We start from the raw sequence: 11,786 nt of genomic DNA on the forward strand, positions 1-11,786 counted from the left end.
CCCAGGTGATTTTAATGAGCAACCAGGGCTGAGAACCACTGCTCTAACTGTAAGCCAGCTCCTCTTTTCCCTTTGGATTTTATCTCCCTCACACTGTGGTTATCTATGTCTAGTTCTTCCTTCTTCCTAGACTGAGCTCCCACTGGCCTTCCAAACAACGCAGGTAGCACTTTTCAGCCCATTGCTGACTGAAGTACCAGAGTCCCGCCGTACTTGGAATATAGGTTCTATAGTTTTTGCTTACAGAATCAAAGGAGTCAAAATCACCCTTGATAATCCCTCAGGAAGGGTCTGTTTTGGGAGCCTGATGCCCTATCTCCCCATCACCATCTACGTAGGTAGTTTCCTCCTGAACTGGAATAGAAAGCTGCCTCTTCCTCCACCAGGCACCAGAGTTAAGTAGGTGGTTGTGTTTAGGGGCCATGTTGCATAAAAAATACACATTTAAACACATGCCTCACCTTCAGCACAGCAGGAAGCTCATGCCTTGAACAGCCCACAGGAACCACTGACTGACCCTATGAGAGACACACATCTCCCATCTCACACCTACTCCTGAACATATGGTCCTTACATCCCCCAGTGGGTGGAATCGCCCACACCATTTAAACTTTTGTCAAGGATGTAAAACTGAATTCATGTGAAGTCCTATATGAAGCAAGGTCCCTCCTCCGCAAAATTCCATCCAGCTCAAGCAGGTCTTCCCCTTCTTTCTCCCTGTCCCACAAGCAGCTGGCTCAGCCTTTCTCCTCCCTGACCTCCCTTCCCTCCCTCCCCTCCCTCTTAAGGCTGATGTTTTCTAGGACTCTTTATCTGTGGCACCTCTCATTAACTTTTCTTCATAAGAGCTCTTATGGTGAGAACTCCTTCCTCAATTCGGGGAGATGTGGCCCAAGAGGATTCCCTCTATGGCTCTGGTAAGGTGGGAGGGGTGGGAGTAAGACCTCATCCAGGCTTTGGGGACTGGGCTTGCAGGGCACAAAGGAACAGAGTAAATGATCAGTGTTTTTTGAATGCATGCATTCATAACAATGGAACTTGCATCTGTTTCCAAAGGACCCCACCCCAATCCCCAAGATAAATTCCAAAATGCGATTTTCACCAGCTCATCTGGCACCCCAGGCCAGGCCTTCTGCCACACCAAGCCACACCAAGCTCACGAGTACTGATTGGGCCTTTAATCTGTAACTGCCTGGCCACACTCCATCTGCCCCAAGATGGTGAAAAGGAACAAAGATGTATGGCCAGGTAGGCCATGCCAGCTCTCAGTCCAAGAGGGAAGGCCTAGGTCAGGCTGGGGCCTGAGCAGGGGTCTCTCGGCCCCAGGCGATGAGGGAGTTGCTGGCCTGGGCAAGCTCAGTGATGGATACCCGGCCCCGCTGTCGGATGAAGTTAGCCACCGCAGCCAGTTCCTCCGGGGTTATGTAGATGAACTTGCCCCGGTCGTCAATCACACCTGTGGGGACATGCAGGTTGTGGTGCTGAGCCCTCCCCACATGCCCAGCGACCCACCCACTCCTCCTGCCTGCCTGCTTGGCCTTTCCCAGCCGTATCCAACTTTGGTGAGTCACATCAGGCTTCCTTGCCTGTCCTGTCACCCAAAGCCATCACCAGGCCTTGGCATCCTCCTCATTGAACTGCATCCCCCTTCTCAGGGCCCCTCTTTGTACCCTGCTCCCCTACCCAGGGTGCTCATCCTGGCCATGCAGCCCTACACAGCTAGACGCTCCCCAAGACCAGGGCCCGCAGTGACACTGTCCTCCTCTCACCTGTAAGAGTCCCCTCAGCCAGCAGGTCCTGGATGCGGTTTATGGTGTCCTGTGAGGAGAACAGTTCTCAGAGTAGGGACAGGCACTGCCGCCCCCAGAAGAAGCGCCTACAACCTTCCTCCCACCACAACCAAACCTCTCCTCTCCTTCTCATGGCCACCCTGAAATGTGACTCCACGTGTCTCCTTTGGAGGGTCCTAGAGGGAAGGGGCTCTGGTCCTGGGGTCTGGCAGGACCCCCCACCCCCACCCCAAGAGAGACTCCCTTCCAACCAAAAGAGAAGTGGTGACATTTGGCTGAGGAGGCTGATGTGGCCTGTTGCAGGACAGCTGTCTAGGTAATTGGATTTGGGCTGCTGGAGTGATGGGGTTCAGACCTTTTTCTTTTTTTTCTTCCTGACTGCTTTCCAACTAGTTATAAAGGAAGGATGCCTGGGGTGACTAGAGATTCCTACAGTATACTCACTCTTGGTTGGGGGTAGGGGGGAAGGGGCATTGAGACTCTCCATCTTTAGGGCAGGCCCGTTCTGACAGCCACACACATTCCATGGCTGCACTCTACATACAGGCCACCTTGCAGGGCTTACCTGAGTACGTAGGCCCACCTGGGAAGCCAGGTCTTCCAAGAGCACGACCTTGGACTGCTACAAAGGGAGGAGAAGGTGCAAGGCTGAGCTTGGGCAAATCCTTTTCCGTACTGGAACCCTCTGAAGTTGGTGTTCTGATCTGATCTGCTCTGGGTGGCTAGACACACACAGTGTAGATCCTACGGGACAGCCTTGTTCCCCTCACACACTACTCACACACTCTCCCAATCACCCATACAGAGGACATACACGTTCATAAACTCTCCTGTTCCCCTGCTTGTGGGTAGCGATCTGCCCGCCAGGCCCTTGGACTGAGGACCACCCTGAGACAGAAACACACCTGCAGAACCAAGCACAGCTGCTGGCTTCTCCTCTGCAACCAGAGGTGTCTTTCTAATATATTGGACAGGCTGGAAGGGGAAACGCCACAGAGATGAAGGGGAGGAATGACAATCACCAAAAGCTATTTTAAAAAACCTTTTCTGGGACTTGCGTTTGCTGAGAACTTGCCAGGACCAGGCACTGAGAAGGTGTGGGAGAAGCAATGTTGAACAGGACACGGCCCACAGCCCCGCCAAGGAGAAGGTGAGAATGGGGAGAACAGAGCAGATAAACAGCCCCAGTAAGCCAGGACCTAGGCAGCTCAGTCTTGCCTCACCTTTGCTCACTGCTCCCTAGCCCGAAGATCACAACAACGCTGACATGCCCATACTTCCTGTCACCATCCTCTTCACACTGTATGAGCCCTCAAGATATCTGTCAGTAACACCAGCCAGCACTTTTCACACACAGCCATGTGCCCACAAGCTTCCCTCACACCCTCAGAAGAAACTTTAGTTCCCAGGGGGTGCAGCTGAGGGTCCACTGGTTGGCTCTACCTGCATCTGCCCCGTCTCCCTCAAAACAAAGAGCACATGACTTGTGAGAAGGCGATCGTCTGCATTTCTGTGAATCTTCCACAGCAAATGAGCTGGGGGAGGACTGACACGGTGACACCTCCCCAGCTGCATATGGCGTGAGACTGTTCGAAATGCCAGACTGAATATGTAAGCAGGGAGGCAAGTGAATGGCAGTTGGGCCAGGGCATGGGCAAGTATGAGGTGACCTGGCCAGCCGGCCTCTACCTACAAAGCAGGGAGTGGGTGCTGGGCTCCCAGCAACAGCTCAGAGTGGGATTATGGAGTCACCCCAGGTGGTCCCTGAAAACCTGGTCTGAGGGGTTGTTGGCACTAAAAGTATGTCTGAAAAAACCAATCAATCAACCAACCCAACCCAATCAGAAGGGAGAGTGAACCAACAATATCAAACTACAGCCAAGCCTCATGTAACTGCTACGCACAGAAATGTCCCTCTAGTTCTGAAACCCTAGGATGAAAGGGCCCATCCCCTTAAGCCAAGAGGAAGGTGGGTAGGCTGAGTTTTGGAAGTTCTCCTTTTCCCTACAATAGGAGCTCTGGGACAATCAGCTAAAATAAGCTGGAGAAACTTCTACTAAACTCCAAAAGAGCTTGGAAAACACCAGAAAATGGCCCCTCCAGAGAGCTGCTGAGAGCAAGGATAGGAACTTCCCTGGGGGTTCTCAGGTCTCTGCCTTGTGGGGGCAGGGACTGAAGCTGATGCAGGAGGGCTTCCTGGAGGAGAGACTCAGGGCTATGCTGCTGCCCGCTGAGTGGGTGGGGACAGTGAGCTCCAAATAGCAGGAGAGTGTGACATATCCTGCCCAGGGTTGCAGCCCTCAATCAAGTGTGCCAGGGTGGAAAATGGACTCTATGAGAAAGGAATGGTCACAGTCTGAGGGAGCCTTCTCCCTCTCAGGAACCCCCAGCCCCTAGGCTGTGAGCCTAGCCCCTTGCAGCTAGGTGTCTAAACCCTGCTCTCTTCTGGGAGAGGCGGGGGGGATTATGCAAGCCCTGGCTCCTTGGCACCCCTAGTACCACCCCCACCACCGCCTCCGCTCCCTCTGTACTCCTTCCCTCAGCCGCCTCTGCACCCCTAAGCTGCACTTGAAAACCTCTCCCCTCATCGCATCCTTTGTGGGAGAGAAGTTGCTTAGCAGCAAAGCAGAGCAGGACATGCTTATGCAACCGGAGCAGTATTCAGGAGGCCCGCGCTGCAGCTGCAGACAGAAGGGGGCACACCTGCTACCCTGCCCTAGATTCCAAAGGGAACATCCTCCAGTATCCCGCGGAAGACCCAAGTTCCTGGTCAGGAACACGTGGCAGGGGATGTGGCTTCTCCTCAGTATGACAGAACTGGTAGAAAACACGTGTGAAGAAACTTGAAAACACAATGACTCACTAAGCGTGGGGTCTGAAGAGCAGGGAAACTGTCAAACCCTAAGCATGAGGAAGCTATTGTACCTCCCACACAGATCAGGTCCTTCCCCACCTTTGGGGTCAGAGGAGAAGGGGCTTTCCTGGCCAGGACCCTAGCAGGCCCACCTGCCCACTCCTGCACAAGCTTGAGTGACATGTGTACAGATCCCGCTTGGGCCTACCCCCTCCAGGCCCTGAAGATGAACCCAAGACACATACAAGAAGCAAGCAGCTGACACCCAGGTTCTGCTCTGCATTTCTTACCTTAATGTAGTTGATGAATTCGGCCAGGAAGCTATGGGACTAAAGAAGCAGAGAAATCAAGATGAGAGTCCCCCTGGCAGGGGCCACAAGGATCTATGCCTACCCACCTACCCAGCCGAGTGCCTGTCCAACGACCTGGGTGAGCAGCACAGCCTCCTGTGGGGAGGGGATCAAGGCACCACCTCTCCCAAAGACAAAGTCTCGGCCACTAGAGCCTGCTCATCCTGATGCCCACCCGCCTCTCACTGGATGGCCAGGGAAGCAGGCGAGGAGCCGCAGGGTGTCTGAGATGGGGCTGTGCTGCCTTTCTGGGCTCAGGGAACATTTCCTAGGGCTGGTGGACCCACCTGCTCCTCAGTCATGGTCTCGCCCACACCCTCCTCCTCCACCACGAAGGTCTCCTTCAGTTTCAGATACTCTTCATGCTCCCGCTGGGCCTGCTCTTCCTGGGCCTTCCTCTCCTCCTCTTCCTGTGGACACAGAGGAGGCAAGAGTCAGATAGAGTGGCCACCCTACTCTGTTTTAGTCTTTGCTGCTCCCAGAGCCCAGAGACAGAGCTCAGGGACAGAGCTCCTTTAAGACCTTGATCCCTCTGGCCCCTAAGCTAAACTGCACGATCCCTCTTCTCAATCAGTTCTATCATTTCCCAGATGCTGCTCAGCATCCCTCTCCCTGAAAATCCTACCATGAACGCCCTATAACATCCTCCAGCCACCCCCTCCCACATCCTGCCCTGTTATGTCCAAGCTTTGTGAACAAAACCCAGGTTCCATTTCCCATCAGTCAACTATCCCTCTAGCCCACTCCCATCTGGCTTCTGCACACTCAGCTCCACCAAAATAAGTCCTGCTATGGCCTCACCCATGTCCTCTATCCACCAAACCCAAGGGACAACCATCAGGCCTCATACCCCAGTCCTCTCAGTGGCCTTGGGGAGAGCCTACCATCCCCTCTTCCATCCCTCGGCTTTCAGACCCTACCCTCTCCTGGATCTCCTCCTGTTCTTTGGGTCATTCTTTCCACCTCCTCCATCACTCAGCCCAGTCCCTTCTCTCTCCTCCACTCTCTAGGCCACCTCACTATGCCCACAGCATCAATTATGCCCTAATGAAAAACGAATGAAATCCCAACAATGTGTTAAATTCACTAAATAATAACGTATTATTACTAGCTATAAAAAATATACCACAGTAAGGTATGATGTTAATGGTAAGGGTATCTGAGTGCCAGTGACCGCTGCTGTTGTATCCCTCCACAAACCTCTCTTCCCAAACACACGACTGCCCACGTGGCACACCCACTGGGCTGTCTCACAGGCACCTCAAATTGATGATGTCCCAGAAAGACCCTGTGATCTACCCCCCACACATCTGGACTCCTTCTGAATCCTTGGCTTAGCAAATCTCACAGCTATCTGGCCAGCTGCCCTGGTCAGAAATGAGGCTCCATCTACCACTTCTTTCTTTAACTTCTGGAAAACTGCTTGATCCATCCACCACCACCTAATGCAACAGTCTTGCCCCAAACCAACCCATTTTCCAGAATTCTCAGAAAGATCTATCTTAAACATGAAGATAAAGCTGTGACATGAAATATACAGGATGAGCCTGGAGCATTTTTCAGTGTCAAAAGTAAGAAAGTACTCAAAGAACAAAAACAGTAAGGGTATGTCAAAGGTAAACAGGGGCCAACTAAAAGCGCTCTCAGTAGCCAAAGCTAGAACAATCTAAGCAAAAAAGTAAATAAGATAGCATTGGATGGGACTTCACTGGTAGTCAGGTGGTTAGGACTCTGCATTTTCACTGCCGAAGGCCTGGCTACAGTCCCTGGTTGAGCAACTAAGATTCCACAAGCCATGTGGCACGGCCAAAAAAAAAGATAGCACTTGGATTATAATACAAAGTGCAAAATAGATATTCATAAGTCCATGTAGATACAAATAAACAATTCAATAAATAAAGAAAAGATAAATCTGTACAAATGAATTTCAAATACTTCATGTAAATACCCTCCTCTTAAGTAGATGGAGCATAACTCCCTACTTCTTAAGTGTGGGCTGTGCAGTAGCTTGTTTCCAAGAAACCATGGGAAGTGGAGAAATCTGGCAAACATAATCTTGGCCAGGTGATCAAGGTAAACATACAAGTGATAAGCCAAGTCGATAACATGAAACCTTGATATGTTGTGTGGAGGATGGCACTCCACCTCTGGTCTTCCTCCCAGAAATCCATAACCCCCATTCTAACCTTGACAGTAACATAAGCCGAATGCAAATAGAGGGACATTTTATAAAACACTTTCCCAACAGTTCTCAGACAGTTCCCAGACAGTTTGATGACTGTCAAGGTCATCAAAAGCAAGGAAAGTCTGAGAAACTATCACAACTCAGAGGAACCTAAGGAGACATGACAACTAAGTGTAACATGGTATCCTGGATGGGACCCTGGAAAAGAAAAAGGATATTTGGGCAAAACTAATGAAATCCCAATAATGTGTCAAATTCACTTAATAATAAATTATTATTAGTTGTAAGAAATATACCACAGTAAGGCGTAAGGTATGATGTTAATAGTAAGGGAAATGGGGTGTAGGGGAGAAGAGCCCCAGAATACTTTAGGTGCATTATTATAATCAATATTCAGAAAAGTGAACTCTGAGGCTGGGAAAGATGGAAGACAAAAGGAGAAGGTGGCGGCAGAGGATGAGATGGTTAGATAGCATCACTGACTTAGTGGACATGAATTTGAGCAAACTGTGGACAGTGGAGGACAGAGGAGCCTGGCATGCTGCACTCCACAGGATCGCAAAGAGTTGGACACGACTTAGTGACTGAAATCTTCTGCTGTGTTCCAGCCCATTTGTCACAGCATCCAGAACCAGGCTTTCCGGACATCCAGTGTCCCTGAATAACAAGGCCAGTCAGAGGCCAAAGGTACCAGGCTATGGGGTCTTCCCAGCTGGGGAGCCCAGGCTCTTACTCTATACACCCCACAACTTTATGGTGGTGCCCTTCCTGGACACCTGATTCTCAAAAGGAAGGAAGCACCTGGCAAACAAAGGCTGATTCACCACACTTACTGCAGTGGTCTCCATTCTCCAAGCATCTTCTCTATGCCAGGCCCTGAACAGAACCTGCTATAGATATGATCCACCATCTCTTACAATGTTCTTTAGTGGCCCAAAGGGCCTCAGGATTCAGAGTCCCCCCGCCCCACCTCACCTCTCTGACCCCTTTCCTTCTTCCTTACCCTGCTCTAGCCACTCTGTCTCAACGTTCTTCAAATGCTTCAGGTGTGTTCAATAAATTACATGCACAAAATTTCGGTTTCAGGTTCATTTTTCAGCAGCAGCTTTATAGAAGCTGTGTCCAGAACACAGAAACCAAATAAATCAGGGCCTGCACCTGGCTCACGGCCCCTCTTCTAGGCTGCAGGTGTAGGGAAGCGGCATGGGAAGCAAGAGGGCTTCCCAGGTGGCGCTAGCGCTAAAGAATTCACCTGCTAATGCAAGAAATGCAAGAGACGTGGGTTTGATCCCTGGATCGGGAAGATTCCTTGGAGTAGGAAACGGCAATCTGCTCCAGCAGTCTTTCCCGGAGAATTCCAAGGACAGAGGAGCCTGATGGCCTACATGGGGTTACAAAGACTTGGACACCACTGAGCGTGCGTGAGCATGCACACGCACGCACACACATACACACACGAAGTAAGGCTGCCTGGGCAGCAGACAGAAGTCAGCTTCTGGGGCCTGGCTCACCTTCTGTTCCTCCTCCAGGCGAAGCCGTTCCTCCTCCTTCTTCCACTCTGCTTCACGCTGTGACTCAAGGCGTTTCCGTTCCTCACGCTCAGCCTCCTCTGCCTGGAGAAAGGCTTTCATAGTTGGCACATCTCCACTTCCAGCCAGAGCCTGCCCACCTCCCAAACAGGCCAGGTCAGGCCAAAGACCATGGTTACAGGAGATGGAGTTAGGCAAGCATCAAACACCCACCCAGCATGAGGGGAGGGTCTGCTACATAGGAGACATGAAGGCAGGGCCCTTTCCCACCTCTCAGAGCTGCACCCCATCCCTCCTGCTTGCCTCACGTTGGGCTTTTCGTGCTTGTTTCTCCTCCAGCTTCCGTAGTTTCTTGGCTCCAATTTTCCCTGACAAGTGAGTTTCCACTGGCTTCTCTATGTCTTCTTCCTCTTGGGCTGAGTATGGTCAGAGAAAGACACGTCAGGTCCTGGCCACAGAAGACGGATGATATTCACCTTATCTTTTGTTGCTCTCCTTGAGGGGGATTTCCTTCCACTCACTTGCAAATACCACTAGCCCAGCTCTCCTCTTAAAGCCTCTGCCATGCAGAAATTTGTCTGGGATGTGTGTGTTAGGTTTGGGAGAGAGGTGAGGGAACCATGGGGCAAGAAAATAGATGATAACATTAGATGCTGCTGCTGCTTAGTCGCTTCAGTCGTGTCTGACTCTGTGCGACCCCATAGACGGCAGCCCACCGGGCTCCACCGTCCCTGGGATTCTCCAGGCAAGAACACTGGAGTGGGCTGCCATTTCCTTCTCCAATGCATGAAAGTGAAAAAATAAAGTGAAGTCGCTCAGTCATATCCGACTCCTAGCGACCCCATGGACTGCAGCCTACCAGGCTCCTCCGTCCATGGGATTTTCCAGGCAAGAGTACTAGAGTGGGGTGCCATTGCCTTCTCCGACATTAGACGCTACATAGCCATAAAGAGGGCACTTGAGTCCTTGGGTGAAGCCCTCAGAGAATGAGTGTGCACCCACAAGGAAGAGTGCTGGGATAGAAGGAGTGGACTGAAGAATTCTCTAGGTCACTCTAAAGACTCCTGCCCTCCTGTTTGGACACTGAGAGCCTAAATGAAGGAAGAAGGGGTTGGCCCAATGGAATAGGGATCAGGGTCCAGAGCTGCTAGTCCCCAGGGAACAAAGGATGGGTCCTAAGTCTCCCCTAGGGGCTTCCCTGGTAGCTCAGTGGTAAAGAATCCACCTGCCAATGCAGAGACATGGGTTCGATCTCTGGGTCGGGAAGATCCCCTGGAGGAGGAAATGGAAACCCACTCCAGTATTCTTGCCAGGGAAATCCCAGGACAGAGGACTCCATGGAGTCACAAAAGAGTCAGACACGACTTAGCTACTAAACAACAACAAAGTGTCTCCTAACCACATCCAGTGATTCCCAGACATTCCTCCCACACTATGGCTTCACACCGCATTCTTTTGCCCAGCCTTGGGGTCACCTCACCCTCTAACCCAGGCCCCTTCTCCACCAGGCTGGGCCCCTCTCACCTTGGATGATGGCCTCCTCCTCATTCTCATCGGCCCAGGCCACTCTCTGGGCTCGACGCTGGGCCTGCAAGCGGCTGCCTAGGTCTCTCCGGCGCCGGGGCCTGCCTGCAGCTCTCTGCTCCTCGGGCTCTAAGGGCTGAGGCCGAGCCACTCGGCCTGCTACTGCGGGTACCTCTTCATTGTGCAAAGGCTCTTGGGCAGCTGTAGGGAAGAGAAGCACCATGATTCTCTCTGGCAGCCCAACTCACCTCTTGGCAGGGGGAACAGCATCCTGGAAGCCTCACTCTCCTCTGCTCAATTTCCTCCAAGCTCCTGCTGCCCACAACAAAGTCCTAATTTCTCAGCCTGACTATGGAGTCTTTCATAACCCAAACCCTGACCTTGGTCCAATGCAGCAAGAGCACTCCTTTCCTCCCACCTCTGTTGATACCCTTCTTTCCTCTTAAGGCCCCATCTTTCCAGCTGACTTGTCAGGAGACTACCACCCTGCAAAATGGAGCTGTTCTACCTCTTCCAGAAGCCCACCTTGACCTTTCCAGGCCTCATCTGAATGAATGCCCACAGCAGGACTGTATTAATCTTTTGCCTAACACCACCTGCCACGGTTTTATCTGGAACTCCAATCAGAGAGCGGACCTGAAGGCGAAGTCTCTCCTCTCAGGAAGACTTGTTGGCTATTTGCCTTACCTCAGCTTCTCTGTCCCCTGCCCCTGAAAGATGCTCCGAATAGCTTGTGGGCCCAAGGAAGGGGAGAGACATATACCCAAACTCATATGCCGATAAAGAAATGATGGGGAGGGGGCCAGGGTGGAGGATGACAGGTGTATCTGTTACGTGCCCTGGCAGCTGACACGGCCTTCCGGGAGGGGTGCAAAACAGGGAGGAGGATGCATGCACACATGGTGTTCTTGAGGGGTAAGGAGAGAGCTTCCTGGAGCCACCTCATACTCTTTTCTGTTCACAGGTAGGTAGAAAACACTTAGTGGCCCCCTTCTCATCAGCTGCTCTGGAGCCGGCCTGGCAGGGATGGGAAACCCCTGTGGATCGCTCAACGGACGCAGCAGGGGGGCTGAAGGATGGTAGTGTCTGCCAGGGCCTGGCCCTCAGGGAGGGCCAAGGGGCGAGGAGATGAGGGCACGCTCTCTTTGGGGGCCAGGAAAAAGATGTAGGGACCCTGCCACTCGGTCCGCGAGCTGGCAGCTGCACTGCAGCGCCCTGCTTGTCGCCGCTTTGCGCGCATGCTCAAGCGTGCGGCCTGCGGGAGGTGGAAGGCGCGGAGATCTGCTGCTCCTGGCAAGCCGCGCATGCGCGTGAGCCGCGGCTCCACGGCCTACAGAAACTGAGATAAGAGGACGCGTGGCCGCACCGGCCCTGGCGCGGCGGCATCTCCTACCTGCTGCCGCCCGGCCCCGGCTGCGAGTCAGGAACAGAATAAGCCCGACAAGCAGAGCCGCCACCACCAAGTACACCACGGGGGACACCATGACGTTGACTTCCAGGTGGAACCTGCGCGTTCACCCAGACACCCGGGCTCTCCCAGGCTCCGCCCAACGC

General features: G+C 52.5%; 1 protein-coding gene across 2 annotated transcripts; it reads right to left on the reverse strand.

Annotated features, from left to right (window-relative positions):
- Window positions 1–1,163: 1,163 nt before the first annotated feature.
- On the reverse strand, window positions 1,164–11,786 carry DDRGK1 (DDRGK domain containing 1). 2 transcript variants are annotated; one of them, XM_006042742.3, is made up of 9 exons: window positions 11,626–11,786; window positions 10,233–10,433; window positions 9,012–9,124; window positions 8,691–8,792; window positions 5,282–5,404; window positions 4,935–4,973; window positions 2,356–2,412; window positions 1,770–1,818; window positions 1,164–1,456 (listed from the first exon to the last, which is right to left on the reverse strand). In XM_006042742.3, the coding sequence occupies exons 1-9, from the start codon at window positions 11,714–11,716 to the stop codon at window positions 1,290–1,292; spliced, it is 942 nt and encodes a 313-aa protein (XP_006042804.1). In that variant the 5' UTR covers window positions 11,717–11,786; the 3' UTR covers window positions 1,164–1,289. The 2 variants fall into 2 exon arrangements, with proteins under 2 accessions (XP_006042804.1, XP_044783816.2); XM_044927881.2 differs by lacking the exon at window positions 11,626–11,786 and adding an exon at window positions 11,071–11,386.

This window comes from Bubalus bubalis, chromosome 14 (assembly GCF_019923935.1).
Source record: "Bubalus bubalis isolate 160015118507 breed Murrah chromosome 14, NDDB_SH_1, whole genome shotgun sequence".
NCBI classification, from domain to species: domain Eukaryota; kingdom Metazoa; phylum Chordata; class Mammalia; order Artiodactyla; family Bovidae; genus Bubalus; species Bubalus bubalis.

Coding starts and splice junctions, on each gene's coding strand:
- DDRGK1 (XM_044927881.2), bottom strand. CDS start 11,230: ATGAGAAGGGGGCCACTAAGTGTTTTCTACCTACCTGTGAACAGAAAA. Junction 5,405..8,690: donor GCCTGGAGGAGGAACAGAAG/GTGAGCCAGGCC, acceptor CTGTGTCCACAG/GAAGAGGAGGAGAGGAAGGC. Junction 1,819..2,355: donor AGGTGGGCCTACGTACTCAG/GTAAGCCCTGCA, acceptor TTCTCCTCACAG/GACACCATAAACCGCATCCA.